The sequence below is a fragment of the Pomacea canaliculata genome, linkage group LG6, assembly GCF_003073045.1.
Source record: "Pomacea canaliculata isolate SZHN2017 linkage group LG6, ASM307304v1, whole genome shotgun sequence".
NCBI classification, from domain to species: Eukaryota; Metazoa; Mollusca; class Gastropoda; order Architaenioglossa; family Ampullariidae; genus Pomacea; species Pomacea canaliculata.
Window position 1 is genome coordinate 13,038,831 of NC_037595.1, and position 15,828 is coordinate 13,054,658.

A 15,828-nucleotide genomic window follows, 5' to 3' on the forward strand; every position below is an offset into this window, starting at 1 on the left:
AAAAAATAATCTATTTTCCTATTTTGACTTAGTATATTACTTAAAAGATTTACGTAATCTCTTATAAATCTAGCTTTATTATAGTCTAATTTGTTTACTTTCCGATCTATATTTTTACCCTCCGCTTATGTTCCGATAGCACATTTCATAAGTCACTGGCTTTTGGGCCAAGGTTTTGTTAACTTGTAGTCGGTTCTAACGACCATCGGCCTCTTACGATGTCGGGCATTTATAACTCCATTATATCAGTGACCGATAAATTTGTGCCAGCAAAACTACGCCCACTCTGGAATCATCCTGCAGGTTAGAAAAAAAAAAGTTCTAGGATTCAGACTCCAGGGAGTAATCTCGATCTGTTGCTATTCGTCAGCGTAGAATGGATAGTGCTACCACTCTTTACTTTAAACTCAAGGACAGCCAAGAACACCAAAAGCCTGTCTGCGTAAAGACATGAATATAATAATATAGTTAATGGCCTACAGAAAAAATGGTTATCCGGGAACAGAATGCAATTGAAAAATTTTTAAGATCAGAGCAAGTTCGTGATCGTAGGGCATTATTAGAATACAATGTAACGACAACAATAATAGAAAACAAGCTATGTCGACACTATATTCAACAGTTTGCACTTGTTTTTGCGAGGGCAGATTAATCAGCAGCGAAAGTTTATTTGCAGTTTTACTGTTGCCAAGATTTGCAGATGGTAAAGTAGATTAGTCGGTAAAATGTTACAATACAGATGCAGGATGGGGCTTTCAGAAACTGCTTCGTAGGTGCAGGTTGAATACCGATAACAAAAAGTGAAACCAGAATACCGTTTTAATAAGGAATAAAGTTTAGTCAGTCATAATGGGTTTGGCCATAGCCATACATGCTCTCAGCAATTTCAGTCTTGTTTTACATGCTGAGACTGGTTGTTAGTCATAAGTAAATTACAAATTTGTTTTCAGTTTGTTAGTTGAGTGTTTCAATAGTAAACACATTGGTACAAATGTATTATTCGAGGGTGCATAGCACGAAAAGCAAAGGGACAATTATGGAAATTAAGTGCTTGAAAAGAGGTATAGGGTACAATTCAATTATTTAGGGGAGATGGGCTGAGCAGAGGGGATGGGGCGTGGGCTTGTCAGCCATTAATGAACCAGGTAATAGGGATATTTAATTTTTTGAATTGGAAAAACCACATTTCCTCCATAGTAACAAGGAACTCAAGTCTTAGGTAGCAGAAAAGGTCTCTTCAAAATCCTTCGAAAAATCAGTTGCTCACTTATTCATTAAAATTTCTTTTGAGCCTTTTAGCATATACATCAGCGTTAAGCAAGGCTCTAGCCCAGCCTCTTGCCAGGGGAAGAGAAGCTATTGAAAGCTGCAGCTGACAGAAGAGCATGTAGAAAGGAGTGCAAGGATTCCATCAACTCAAAACCACAAGTTACAATACACAGATCTACACACTGTAATAAATGCTCATTTGTACATTAGCCTTTTTTAGCCACAGCAAAGTATGTAATGATGGGATACACCATCCATGGTCACCTCTGACTGAAAGAGGCCTTGTGTACATGTTCACACAGTGGTAGCTCCCAGGAATATGTTACATGTATCATTGCTAAAATGAAGAATACAAATTTACGTAATTTATCTGTTTCTTTCCAGGTCCAAAAACCATTTTTTTCTGGGCACCACTAGGAAAATGGGTAGGTATTCATAATGTTGATTTGTAAAGTCACAGTGAATACTAGAGTAAAACTGTGTAGAATAGAAACAAAACTGCCGATATAATCAGAACATATATAACCAGGGCTTCTGCTTACGCAAAAAATTGCGTACAGTACGCATTAAAAGTTCGGAGGACCCCTTCACTTTTCGTCTTTGGGGTCCCATTCAAATTTGGGTGAAGAACAGAGACCCCTTAAAAATCTGAAGAAGGGGTCCCTGGGACCCCAAAGAATTTAGCTTTAGCAGAAGCCCTGTATAACTAATTATTATTACCTATTGCATTATGAAAAGTTAGTTGCTAGATTATAATGTAGACCCACCCACCAAACCCAAGCATATATTTTTTTCAAGAAGCAAAAGTAGTCTGAATAAATTTTTTTTTTTTTTCAATCTTCAAATTTTTTTACAACCTGTTTTCTGCAACTTCATTCTTCTTTTGTAAGCTCACAATTTATTACTGGCTAATTCATTGATGACAAAACTGATGTCATTCTAATAACGTCTGCAAGTGAACTGAAATGATTCCATCCTTTACTACTTTAGTGTCATGAATATCTCATTTTTCTTCCTTAACTTGGGAATCTTGGTGTTTTCCTCATCAATGCATCTTTGTCTTATGAATCTTGCATCAGTTCAGTCTGCAAGTCCTTCCTTGAGCTTTGCAGGATCAGTCCTGTCCAACCTTTCCTGTCAGTTTTTGCCACCAAGAAGTTCATGTCTGCTTTTGTGTTTATGTATCTGGATAGTAAACAGTCTGGAAGTAAACAGTGTGTTAAACACATTTGTAAATTTATTTGTCATTACCTGATGATATAATTGCTTTTATGAAGTACAGACCTGAACAATATAAATCTGACATCTTGAACTGTAAAGAAACATCACCAAACTCTAGGCATTCTTTGTACTGTCTCTCTACATGACTGTCATTATTCTCTCATTATTTCTTTTTGTGTTGTTCTCTAAATATGTAAAGCGCGGAGAGCCAGTGGCATGCTAGGATTCTGTAATTGCCAAAGTTGCATGAAAGAGACAAGAAGCATGCTTGAAAGGAAGCCATGTTTGTCGAGAGTCAACCCTTGTGGTACTACATGACTTCACTGAGCAGAGCAATAGGCAGGGTTACTAGCGGTTAATACCTGTCTGAGTTGCTGATTGCCTTGCCAGCTGAGTCAGTTTCTTCTGTCTGCTTGTATTGCCTTCCTCTCAGTTGTTCACATCAGATGAGAGAAATTCAATAGGCTTCATTTGTTCTTCTGTGACCCCACCATTAGGAATTGTCTCTCTCTTAAAACTGTGTGAACATTTTAAGCTTTCAAGTCTGTCCTGAAAACCCACCTCTCATAAAATTATCGCAACCAAGTGAACTCTTCTGCTTATTGCTTGCTTCTTTATCTTCATCCATACACTCTATTTATATTTGCCACAGTGTTATCCATTAACTGGCACTTGTGTTTCTTTGTTGTGTGGTTGACTCTGTGTGTTTGTAGTCTTTCATGCACAGTGTATTTAGTTCTCCATAACACTGAACAGTAATTAATAGTAAATTTTGTTGTTAAGATTCAAGGTTTTTCCAATAATGTATGCTCTTTCCATTATTTCAGATATTAGTGTTTGCTGGTTTGAAAGACATCACACGACCACCAGAAACTCTGAGTGTATATCAGAATACAGCATTAGCAGGAACTGGTAATTTGCTTTCTGATGCAACTACCGCTGTTTCCATCTTTTAAACTCAGCCTGGTTATAATCTTCTCATCTTGGTTAAAATTTCTGTTAATTGTACAGTATAGTAACGCATTGTCTAAATAAGTATTTTAAAGCATCTTTGAGTTAACTTTTTTATCTGTAAATCTTTGGGAATAGAATTTATAACATGCAGCAACCAGGAAAGCTGGATTGTAATGAATTACAGATCTTTATAGTAGATTTGAAAATTTAGAAATTGCAATTGTATCTCTTTCAAGCAAACTTCTTCATCTCACCACATTTTATTAGTTTAAAATGAAAGATATAGAAAAGTAGCCACATGTCACAAAACTACAATTTAAAATGAGTAGGGTAAAAAGGAACTGCTTGTACCTTTAGGCAATATAAAAGCATGTTTTAAATGTTTTGGGATTTTTTTTTTTTTTTGTGCGTGGAAGAAAATCAACACACAAAAGCTTACCTAAAATGACATTTCAGATTATTTCTGAAGATGGGTCACACTACAAGCTTTATATTTATGTAAAATATTCAAGTTATTAAGTCTTTTTAGTAAAATAAACTCATTTTAAATTGAATGAAGATTATCCAGAGTGAAAGAAATGACAAGTATTATGATAATTCTGATGACTCCTCTGCACAAAACTTTCAGGAAGCACCTAATCCACAGTCAATGTTCTTTAGAAATTATCTTGTCTTTGTTTTCACAGGAATGATATGGGCCCGTTATTCATTAGTGATCATTCCCAAGAACTACAGTCTGTTTGCTGTTAATCTTTTTGTTGGCTTAACTGGACTGTATCAGTTGGGCCGGATCTACAAGTAAGAGCTCTTTTGAATATTTATAAAAATTAAAATATATTCCTTGCATTGATCTTAATACCCTGTGGTTAATTTGTAAGGTCATTTTCCTAAATTAGAAATATTGAAACTGCTATTGAAATTTATTCATTTTTTTTAAAAGTATTTTTTAATGCTTATGTAAGTAGTAATATTTTCTTCCAATCTTAGAGAGTTGTGCACTATTTTAAAAGAAGAACAACAGGACTGTAAAGATAGGAATAATTTATGGAATTTGGTTGTTGGAAAGATAAAAAAAAAGTAGTTTATGCCTTTCATGTGCTGCTCTTTAATAGACTTGGAAATCTTCATTCTTTTGATTTTATATTGCATTAATTCTAAAGTGCATCTAAAGTCAAATTTATTTGTATGAAAGACATTAATGGATGTGGGTTTTTTTTTAAGTCTGAGTCTGTCAAAAATAAAAAAACAGCCATCGTAATGACTTGAGTTACAAATATAGTATTGTCTAATGTTTCAGATGTATAGCAGGAATGTGTTCCTCAAATAGGCAAAGCCCCTCTTCCTTTTTTTCGTTTTTTCTTTTTTTTTTTTTTTTTTTTTGAAAGCAAAATGAGTCATTTTAATTTTACTCAATTGAAATGCACTTTAAGAAGGGAAGTCTCCTAACCTAGATGTTTATTTGAGGAAGGGAAGGAATGGGACTGAATACAGCAATTTCTTTGAATGCATTAAATAAAGGAACTGCCGACTCTTGCCTTGGTTTAAAATATTATGGTAGACTCTGAAAGCATGAGAAACTTCTGAGCCACTGGCTCAGATTTTTAGCATTTTGACCCTTGAGGTCAACAGATATTTAGCATCCTACTGTATCAGCTTGGTTTGCCACCAGGTTTGTTTGATCCTGCAAGAAGGTAAACAATTATAGAAGTTTACTTTTTTAAAATTCTATTTTTTCCGTTCTTGCCTGGAATAATAATAAAAAAATAATTGTGTAAAGTAGTTTATTCATTGTCAGATTTGGTCCATATCTGTCCTTTTTTCTGTTGCTCCACCCCTTCTTTTTTTCTTTTTCCCAAACCCATCTAATCCCAATTTCCTATCTTATTCACAGTTTTGTCATTTTGTTCATGCTTGTCATTCAAGATCCATTAACTCTCCCACCACTACTGCTTTAAGCAATAGATGACATGTCACAGATTGTCCCTTCATCTATGCTAGATGACACATTGGTGTGTGGCCAGCTCTCAACTGACAGCCCCTGGCTTTCATATCAGAACAACCATTCTTTTGTTTTGTGGGGGACTTCAACATTTCAGTATCTGTATCTGTAACATAATTTTATACTAGTTCGTATTATTAACCTAGATCTTGCTCTTACCTGTACTGAAAGACCAGTTTGTCGCTTTGTCTGATCTGTACATAGTGGTCTTTAAATCTGGCATGGTCGACCTTACCAGGATAGTCCTTTATATCACTTAGACACATGAGGTATTCAGCTGACAAGATGGTTATTCTACTTGGAGTGTCTGTACTAGCATTTTCAATGATGACAGTTGGCCAGAATCATCCTTCCATAGTTTCATTGAGCTATTTGCTAAATTAGGCAACGTTGTCTTCAGGATAAAAAAGATGGGATTAGGGAATATCTATTCATTATGGGGAAAATAAATGTTTTTTTGAGGCATGTCTGCAGATACATACGAAAGTCTTTTTTTGTAAGAGCCATGTTTTTTCGGTGTTTATATTATGTAGTGTGGAGTGCTAGTGGACAAATAAAATTATATGAGCAGGCTGTCCTTTCATACAAGCCCAGATTCTGATAGACCATGGTAGAGGTGGCTGAAAATTGACAGAAATAAAAATGCATACTCCTGCCATTATACTGACATAAAATTGAGAGGTTAGTTACCTCAGCAGATGTTTTATAAAAGTGATCGCATTTTGATTTTGATGATTGCTACTAATATTTATAAACTGTAATGCACAAGATTGTTGAGAAAGTTGATGTGTTTTCTAATATTTATTTTAATAGGGACAGAACAGCTAGGGTAAAATGAAAACACTAAACAATTTTTTTTCAATTTGTTTTTTAAATTGCTTTTAATCTTTCATTTGATTTTGATTTTTTGAATGAGTTCTTAGTTACAAAATTTTGGAAAAAAAACGTTCATACTAAAACCATAGCTATGCATATAGTGTTGGTAAATGGGGATTAGATTGCAATCCCTAAGACATCCTTGAGACTGTCATAAGACTAATTAGGCATGAGATACATTTTTTTTTTATCTTTACTGAAACCCAAAAGTGATATCAAACTGCAGAATGTTTGTATGTGAAATTCACAGCATTTTTTTCAAGATGTAAAGCCATTGTAAAGTTTAATTTCTGTACTGCCCCTGTCTTACCATATGTGGAGCATTTCATAAAGACAGAGATTTAGTTTGTTTTTTCGTCAAGTGTAGCCTATTTTTAATTTTAGTTAGATGTTTGGGAGCAATCTGCTGCAATTACATCAGTGTAAGTTTAATATAGCCCTTTTCTGCCCAGTGTTCTGGAAAAGATTGTTCTTTCTCAGCTTGCACACATGGATCAAAATCATCTCCTTTATCCAATCCAGTGAGGGCCATAGTACTGAATCTGCACTTCTTAAGCTACCAGTTATCTGTTCCTTAGTGCTGATAATGACAAAATGTCTTTTCTTGCTTTGTTAAACTTGTTAGCTGCATTTGACATTGTTGATCATTCTGTACTTTATACAGACCAGCACTCTTGGCATTCGTGGTGTTGCTCTGTGCTGGTTTTGATCCCATCAGAGGCACCAGACCCCGACTGTGAACAGTGTCTACTCTGATGCTTTTGTCCTGTCCGTCTTGGGTTTAACACTTTTTGCATTTTACACATCCCTTTTCTCTGATGGCATGACGGGAATGCATAGCTGACATAAACACCTGAAGGATCCAGGACAGACTACAACTGAATGATGAAAAGACTGAACTGCTACTGACTTGTTCCAAAAAAATCTCTTGGTCATCCTTTTCTTCCTTGCTCTCTTTCTATAAGCAGCTTATCTATTCCTTTCTTGGATTCTGTCCACAGTTTAGGTGTCACTCTTTATTAGAATTTGACTTTTCAACACCATATTTCTCATGTCTGCAGAATTGCTTGCATTGAACTTTGTATGATTAGTTCCATTTGTCATTATCTCACCACTGAGTCAACCAAAACTCTGTGTTTTTTGTGCTCTTGTGGACTGACTGTTGTAATTGACTTTTGGCTGACATTCCCAAATATCTTCTGGATAGACTCCAGAAAATCCAGAATAATACTGCTCATCTTATCTGCAGATCATTGAGATCTAAACATATAACACCAATGATTTGTATTTCACTGGCTGGCTTTCTGATTGTATAGGCTATTATCTTTCCCCTCTGTTTCTGGGACCGATCTTTGATACCTCTTTGAACTTATTGTCATCTTTACTCCATCATGACTGTTCCATTTATCTTCTGACACCAGGTTTCCTCGAGTCCTATATGGACAGTAGGTTGGTTTTTTTCTATCAAGCTCCATCAGCTTGGAGCAAAAGACCTGTCAGCTTTTATTTTGCTGGTTCTTTGACCACCTTTAAGTCCAAACTTAAGACATCACTGACTTCATCCTACTATGTCCAAACCATGTGCTTGTGTAATGTGTTTCTGTTGGGTTTATCTGTTATATGTGTACATGTGTGTATGGATGGGAGCATGTAAGTTTATTTTTGTGCAGCCACTTGGTCTTGTGATCCATCACTTTGCAGTATCACATGTATCCGGATGATACTTAGCTCCTGGCATCTTGCCAAGCTTGCTAACCCCAGTATAGCCTATGCACATATGCTTAATCACCTGGCTCCATCAGCATCACTCACTTTCTTCAGATCCACCATCGCTTTCTCCATGTTTGTCAGAAATCTCAGTGTTATTTTTGGCATATCATTGTCCTTTGAGGATCATGTCAATTCATTTTGCAAATCCATCTTTCTTGAACTGCGTGGGATTAGCCGCATCAGACATCTCCTCTTTGTTGCCTCCACCAAGCAGCTTATGTCGGCATTTGTGTTGTCCAGGTTCATCTATTGTAACTCTCTGTTCCTAGATCTTCCTGGCCGTCAGAGAGCTCAGAACAATGCTACCAGAATTGTATTTTATAAGCCAACTATGCCACACTGCTTCTTCATGATCTCCATTGGCTGCCCGTTTGGGCTCATCAACAAGCTTTGCTATCATGTTTGTGGTCTTGCCCCAATCTGTTTGACCTTGTGTTGCCATACCAGCCTCGCAGGTCAGTTTACTTGGCCGACGCCCGATTTCTCTCAATTCCATATATATGACTGAAGATGTTCGGCCATCACTCTTTTTCCTTCTTCGGCCCCATTATTTGGAATGACCTACCTACATCTCTCCATAGCAGAGTCAGTACAGCATATCTCTTTCAGAAACACCTACTATAACTCGTCCAACCTTTCTCGGGCGGTCCAGTGGCACAGCGGTTAGCACCTGTCACCAATACAAGGTTGGCTGTCCTGGGTTCAGCTCTCATCCTATCTCTGCATTCCTTCATGTTCTTGATTGCTGACTGGTGCATGTTCTTATTTGTATGTTGTGGCTGCTCGTACTCGATTGTGACATCTACTTCACACAGCCTCGTTCCTCATTGCCTCTGGTTTCTTGTGAAACACATCGAGCTCATCTCCATGTGGGGAAATGTGCTATACAAATCCTATTATTATTATTTAGGATTGATCTGTTTTGTTTATTTGTCAAGTGCTGTGAGCAATTTATTTTGGAAAAGTGATGCATAATTTATTTTTTTATTTCAGAGAAGTTTATTGTTCTTTAACAGTTGCATTTTTTGTTTTGTTTTTCTTCTCCTTTTATTCTATAGTTTTATTTATTTATTTATTTTTGCAGTGTGTTTTAATTCAGTCTCTTTACCAGCGTTGTCATAAAAGAATAGATTTGTTGGTGACTCCATTTTGTTTTCATTAATTTTGCTTTGTTGATTCATCTTTATTAGACATCCACAATCTTAATTTGTCAGTGTCAGGTTTAGCAGTTGGTCATAGCGGGGATTTTATTTCTTTTATTAAAATGATTACTATAAAATATGAAAAATGTGATGAGAATTTATTGGGTTAAAAAAAAAAAAATTATGTCCTGTATGAGTGTTCATTCTGAAGGGTTTCTAAGATCTACATTATTGAATATGATATACCTTGGGACTTTGTCAGTCAATTAAATGATATTTTATTCCCTTTCATAATATATCTGAATGCACATGTTCTTAGTCCTAATTCTGAGGGGATCTGCACCCTTTGATAGTTGTTATTGGCCATCCTCAGCTCATGAAAGCACAATACTGGGTCCAAATATGCTGCATTTCCTGAAATAAATAAAATGATACAAAAAAATCATGTAAACATCATCTGTCAACCTGACTCAGATAGCCTGCTTTATTTTATCATAACTTGACTGTTGTAATGCTCTTTTGTCTAGGTGACTGCTTTATCTTATCATTCAATTACAGCAACTCTAGAACTCTGCAGCATGCCTCATGCACCAGGCCCTGCAATCCAGATCATGCAAAATCACTTATTCATATTTTCCACTGGCTTCTTGTCTATCCTCTACACATTCTCATTTCCCTGACCTCAGCCAGTCATTCATCCTTTGACTGGTAACCCTCACTGGGGAAATACATGGATAGAAGTGGCAGCTAACAAGGTCTGCCATTCACATCTGTCTTGGGCAGGTCCAGCACAGGATGATTAATCCACTCCCTTAAATTTGTAGGTCTATTTTGTTATGGACCAATTCATCTGATGAGTGTTAGTATCATGATTTTCTGTAGGGGTTTACTCACTTAGCTATTATCTTTCCCTAGATTTCCCACAGGCTAGGGTGATGGTAGGGGTGGGGGGAATGGTGTTATGCTCATGTCGACCAGTCCCCACACCAAGTGGTCCAAAAATGTGAAAACCTCAGAACCTTAGAAAAATATTCTGTATTTATGTGATTCAACAAAACCTCCCAGAAACATAGAAATAAAAGCAAAATCTATAAATCTAGAAGTTGAAATGAACATGCTTCATTATGCTCGTGTTTGTCAACTTCTCCCCACAACAAGTGGTGCAAAAATGACCTCACTCACCTAAGTGTTTATTATTATTTTAATATTAAATATTCTAAAGGGAAATATGTATCATGAATGAATGATAAACTGGCAGATGATCGGGAGACAAAAAGGCTATAGTTGGCACAAAGCGAGGAATATAAACAATAATTTTAGATTTCAATTAATTTGGGAAGGATAGGCATCATTAGAGATTGCTTTTCTCATAAATGAGGCAGTGCATAAAGAGCATGCAAACATATCTGCAGACTGGGCAAAATGCAGAATTGGCAGCAGAGTTATTTTCATTAAGCCAGTTTATCACATGTTTGCTAGTATTTAATGTAATATTGTTTGATTACAATTACCCCAAACAGCTATTTAAAGCAGTAAATATATTTGTGCCAAAATTATTTTCAGTACATGAAAGAAACTAGGCACCAAAAGTTCTGCTGTCTTTGTCTCTTGGTTAAAGTTTGGGTGTTGACTATGTTGTTAATAATGAAAAAAATTGCTTTGGCTTGTTTTTTATTGCAGCTATCGGCAACATCTAAAGAGATTGGAGGCTTCAAATGAAAATCAACTTGCAAACCAGAATGCCTCATCTGATCAATGAACTGGGAACTTTGTTACAGATTTATCTTCAGCTGTGATCTAGAAAGTTGTTTTTATCCAATCTTTGTCCACCCTCCCAGTACAAATTGTAGGCAAGTTAGTAAAAATTGTTTGCCTTCAGAATGCATCTCCATTTTGTAAGTGTGTGTATGTATGCATGTGCACGTGCATATGCTTGTATGTTGCACATTGATACAGCAGGTTGCTTTGTGACTATGTGAACAAGTTGTTTAGACACTCTGTACTTCTTTTTCGTGATAAATATATGGCACTTTCTTGCACAGAAAACTGCTCAAATATTGTGAAAGGACAGTTTGCAAGTTCATATGTTTACAAAAGATATTAAAATGAGAAGTTTAATAATTTGATAGTCATCAATCAGACATAACTTCCTGACAAGTGTTAATAGGAGTCTGTCCTTTCTGGTCTGGAACCTATTTCTGCTACTTTAGAAAGTAATATGAAAGGCAATGACACCAGTGTCATTGAGTATGAACTCAGCTTGCAACCCGAATGTGTGATAATCCTTTTCTCTGATTTGTTGATTTGTACAGGTGACTGATAATAACTGATTTCACTAATAACTTTTGTCTTTGATTAATTTCTCTTTACTGTGATCAAGCTATTCCTTGTATCATTGTAACATTGTATCATTGCATTGCAACAGTATGACTGGTTATCTTGGTTTCTAACTTAAATTACTAGTGCTGGACTTGCAATAAGAAAATGAATCTTCTGACATTGGTGGCAGGGAGGTTGGGGGTGGTGGTAATGGAAGAAAGAAAAAAGAAAGCAAGTGTATATGCTAAAATGGGTCTATAAATCAGATTCATTATACCAGCAGAGAGTTAATATGTATTGATGACACCAAAATTGTTACAGCTGCCTATACCACATGAATCTTTTTCATTTTTTGGATACAGTTCTGAAGCTTGATAATTCTTCCTCCTTCATCAGCTCTAATAAAGTGATTTACTGTAATGCTGTAAAGTCTTTCCTCCTATTCTTGTCTCCTCCCATGTTACGTGAGTGTTTAAATAAGTGTCAGTTCTTCTGCTACTTCTTTTCAATCCTTAATCTGTTTCATGTAACTGCTTTGCACAGTGATTACATTGCATGTGCCAAATGATTTGTAGTGCCCTATTTTTCAAAAATCTAGTTTTAGTCCTTTATTCCAGTTTTTATTTGCCATATACTTGTCTTTAAAGTTTGTTCAGAAAACTTCAGATTTTATAAACGGAAACAAGAGAAATACTTTTTTAGTTTGGTCTTTAAAATGTTAAGTAGAAAAAAAAATTGAAAAGGCAACGTTTCATAAAAAGACTAATAATGATATTAAAGTTGTTAAATGATGCTGTAACATTTTAGCTTTAATGGTATTAGAAAATCGATGTCATGAATCATGTTCAGCAAGTGCATTTTTGTCTTTAATAAAGTTAAAAGAAGTAGCTCTCAGAAAATAAAAAGAAATTGAATCTGACGAAACAGTTTATAATTGGTGCCAGAGTATAAAGATCTTGGAGAAATCCTATAAAATTATTCTAAAGATTATCAGATTTGCATGTCTTGTTTACACAATTGACTCTCATATGTGTGTGTTTGCATTTGTGTGCACGTGCATGCTTGCATGTGCCTGTATTTTTTCAAGGATTTTAGGAATTGATATTTATCTTTTAAAAAACATTTTTTGATCCTCCTGTTTACCAAGAAATAAAACTGTAATTTCTTGGTATTCTCTGAGGAGATAAAACTGTTTTAACATTAAATTACTCAGAAATTTAATGCATTTGCCTGTTAAACTGTTTAAAAACAGGTTAAACTTCATCTCCATTTTTATCATGCTCTGTCTAATCAAATGCAAGCCAAAGCCGGTGGCATAATAATGTTTACATGTGATTATTTTTCACAGTATGGAACAGATGAATTATAAAGGTGGAGTTTAACGTGAAACTTAAAAAAAAAAGAAAATCAATCCAAATAATTGCAAGGTGAGTGAACATGTTAAAATTTGTAGTAGTAATTATAAACAGCAAAAAATGGCAAACACATTCAAAACTTCTTTAAATTATTCTTTATATTTGTGTTGCTTCTAGCTCATGTCAACAAATAACAGCATTCCTCATTTCCTTCCTTTTGACACATTGTTTATCTTTCATGAATATAATATTTTTTTCTACAATTTTGGAAGAGAACGGGGGTTTTTACAGCATCCTAAATTTTGTTTGAGAAGTTTTTCTTGCCCACTTTAAAGTGGATCTTGATGCAGTCAAGTTTGTCATCTTTGTTAAGAAAAAATGTCATGTCATTTTGCAGCATTAGGGTAAAAAGCAAGAACAAAAACTCAACAGAACAGAAAGCCTCATTCTTCAGCACTTATTTTCAGTTTCGATGTGCAATGGTAGCAAGCTATTTTTTGTTATAAATCAAATGTTTTACTTCATGTAATTTAAGATTCAGGTTTGACTTGCTGTGATGTATGCTAAATGATTTTATTTATAAAATTCTGAATAAAATACTGCTTTTTCACTATCAAAAGTGGACAGCTAAGCAGAAAGTAGAAGTTGGCTGCCTGCATTAGTAGCCTTTCCTGCAAAGTGGGATCCATTGCAAAGGATTCCTGAGACAGCTTTTAGTTTTTTAAGTATGTACAAAATGCTGCTTATATGTTTCATTATACCTCCCATGGAGAGAGAGCAGGATACAGAGTTCAGTACTTAAAAGTAATCGTGCTTAAGAATGGTATCCTTTAGAGACTGTAGTGTCACTGAAGTGTTGGTGGGACTGGCTAGGCTCTGAGGAGGCAAGAGCAACACTGGCTTTTCTGCTAAGCTCCAGCATGCTAGTTGCCCACTGCCTGATTGCTGTAGAGAGATTTACTGGTTCCTTCAGAACAGGATGTAGATCACAGAACAAATGCCTGAAGAACTTGCTGTGAAATTACTGTCAATGTCATGGATCATAAAATCTGCCTTCTCTTTAAACCTTTATTTTTTTATGGTAGACAACATACGCAGGGAATATATTTTGTAAAATTTGAGAAGAATAAAGGCGACTGGCTGTTCAAAATTTACTGCTAAATATTGTGACATTCTGATCAACTTAAGACTGCATGAATTCGGCAACTTCTATTGAGATTTAGATATTAAAATCTTGTGACAAGCTTTATCTTCAGCTTATGCAGAGGGACAAATTTACCTGCATCAGAAAATTAAGATTTAGATGAGACGTGAAACATTTTGATCAGCAACAATAAGGCTTATATTTATGTTAGTCTTTATATAGGCTAGTCACGATTATGACCTCATGACTGCATGCTACAATGGGTGATGAGAAGATGGGGTCCAAACAAATGGCCTAAAGGTAAAGTGTTTATTGTAATCAGGCCAGTTCTTAGCCCCCGTGGGGCCCGAGGCAAAGGGCATGTGCGTGGCCCTCACGCCACGATCACACGGTTTTAGTTGGGATCTAAAGTCACATATCAATCAAAAGCGCGGGGCCCCTTGAAGCGCGGGGCCCTAGGCAGATGCCTCGTCCGCCTGCCCCTAAGCACGGCCCTGATTGTAATGTAGGGTAAGGTCCTGGGTTTAGCACTTCCTTATGAGGATACCAATCTTTTCTCCTGCTATTCTAGTTCCCCCCCCCCACCTTCATCACTCCTTTCCTCCTTAAGGCCAAAATCATTGATAGATGGAAGCTCATTCCTATGAGATTAATATGAATCCCATCCCTGTCATCATAAAGGCTTGTTATCACAATCTAGATAAAATAACCAGATTTGATAATAAGTAGCGTAGTTAACTTGTCACCAGAAATGTGCCTTGAAGCTCGTAATTGCAATTGGTTTATACATATAACTATGTGAGGACAATTGGACATTAATAATTTTTTATTTTTGCTCTCTGAAGATGGTGCTGTGATGAAAATTGTACTCTATGTGCATGCGCTCTACTTGTTAATGGCAACAGTGTATGTGGACTTGCTGGAATAATTTGTATTAATTACTGCTTCTATTCATTTGTTGATAAGCTTGTGCCATTAGGTTGTAAATTATGCATGTAATAAAAACAATCTTTCATTTAATAGAAGTGATTGAGACCACATACTTTATATAAGGAGAACCCGGACTCAATGTATACGCTGGCGCATGAGAATTTGTGTATCATCAAAAAGAAGCCACAGCAATTAATAAAATCTGTAGTAGAAGCGTGCAAAGTCCCTTCTTCATAAAAATCTGTTATACCTCATGCAAACATGATGCATAATGATAGTATTAAAATATGTCTGTCTTCTTATTTTATAACATGAATTTTGTATTTTAAAATCCAGTTTTTGGTTCTTAATTTTTTTGTAAATGGAAAAGGTTTTTAGCTGTTTATATTCTTTTGCATCAATGGGAACTGTATATAAATGGAGCCAGTACAGTATAATAGAGATTTTGTCAGGTTGTTACATCACTGAAACTGACGAGTTTCTTCGTTTAACATTTGCTCAGTAGATGACAATAAACTGCATAACAGAGTATGTACATAACGGTTTGCATGCTTATCTGTCTTGATGTTTCTGCTGTGTGATACTAGTGCCTGCTAGTTTACAACTGTATGTATAGAGAAAAGCCACAAGTTGTTTTGGTCCTGACTGCCTCATCCTCTGAACAACTTATGGCTGTGTACTCACATTGGGTTTTCTTTCCAAGTGATTTTCTTCTTAAATGCTCCCACTCTTTACAGTTTCTAGAAAAGATATTACTACATGGATTTTCTTTTTTTTATAAAGAAAATTTCTAAAGTTTGAACTTCACTTACGCAGTCATTTTTTTTTTTTTTGTACTCCTAATTACTT

The 15,828-nt window shown here is 35.7% G+C and overlaps 1 protein-coding gene across 3 annotated transcripts; it reads left to right on the plus strand.

The window, feature by feature from the left end:
* Window positions 1-135: 135 nt before the first annotated feature.
* LOC112565582 (mitochondrial pyruvate carrier 2-like) lies at window positions 136-15,524 on the plus strand. Of its 3 annotated transcripts, none has more exons than XM_025241112.1 (6): window positions 136-303; window positions 1,654-1,694; window positions 3,318-3,402; window positions 4,131-4,242; window positions 6,257-6,272; window positions 10,912-15,524. In XM_025241112.1, the coding sequence occupies exons 1-6, from the start codon at window positions 219-221 to the stop codon at window positions 10,948-10,950; spliced, it is 378 nt and encodes a 125-aa protein (XP_025096897.1). In that variant the 5' UTR covers window positions 136-218; the 3' UTR covers window positions 10,951-15,524. The 3 variants fall into 3 exon arrangements, 2 of the variants coding, with proteins under 2 accessions (XP_025096897.1, XP_025096895.1); XR_003099443.1 differs by lacking the exon at window positions 6,257-6,272 and having other exon boundaries at window positions 139-303; window positions 10,912-12,977; window positions 13,303-15,524; XM_025241110.1 differs by lacking the exon at window positions 6,257-6,272 and having other exon boundaries at window positions 139-303.
* The last annotated feature ends 304 nt before the right edge of the window (window positions 15,525-15,828 follow it).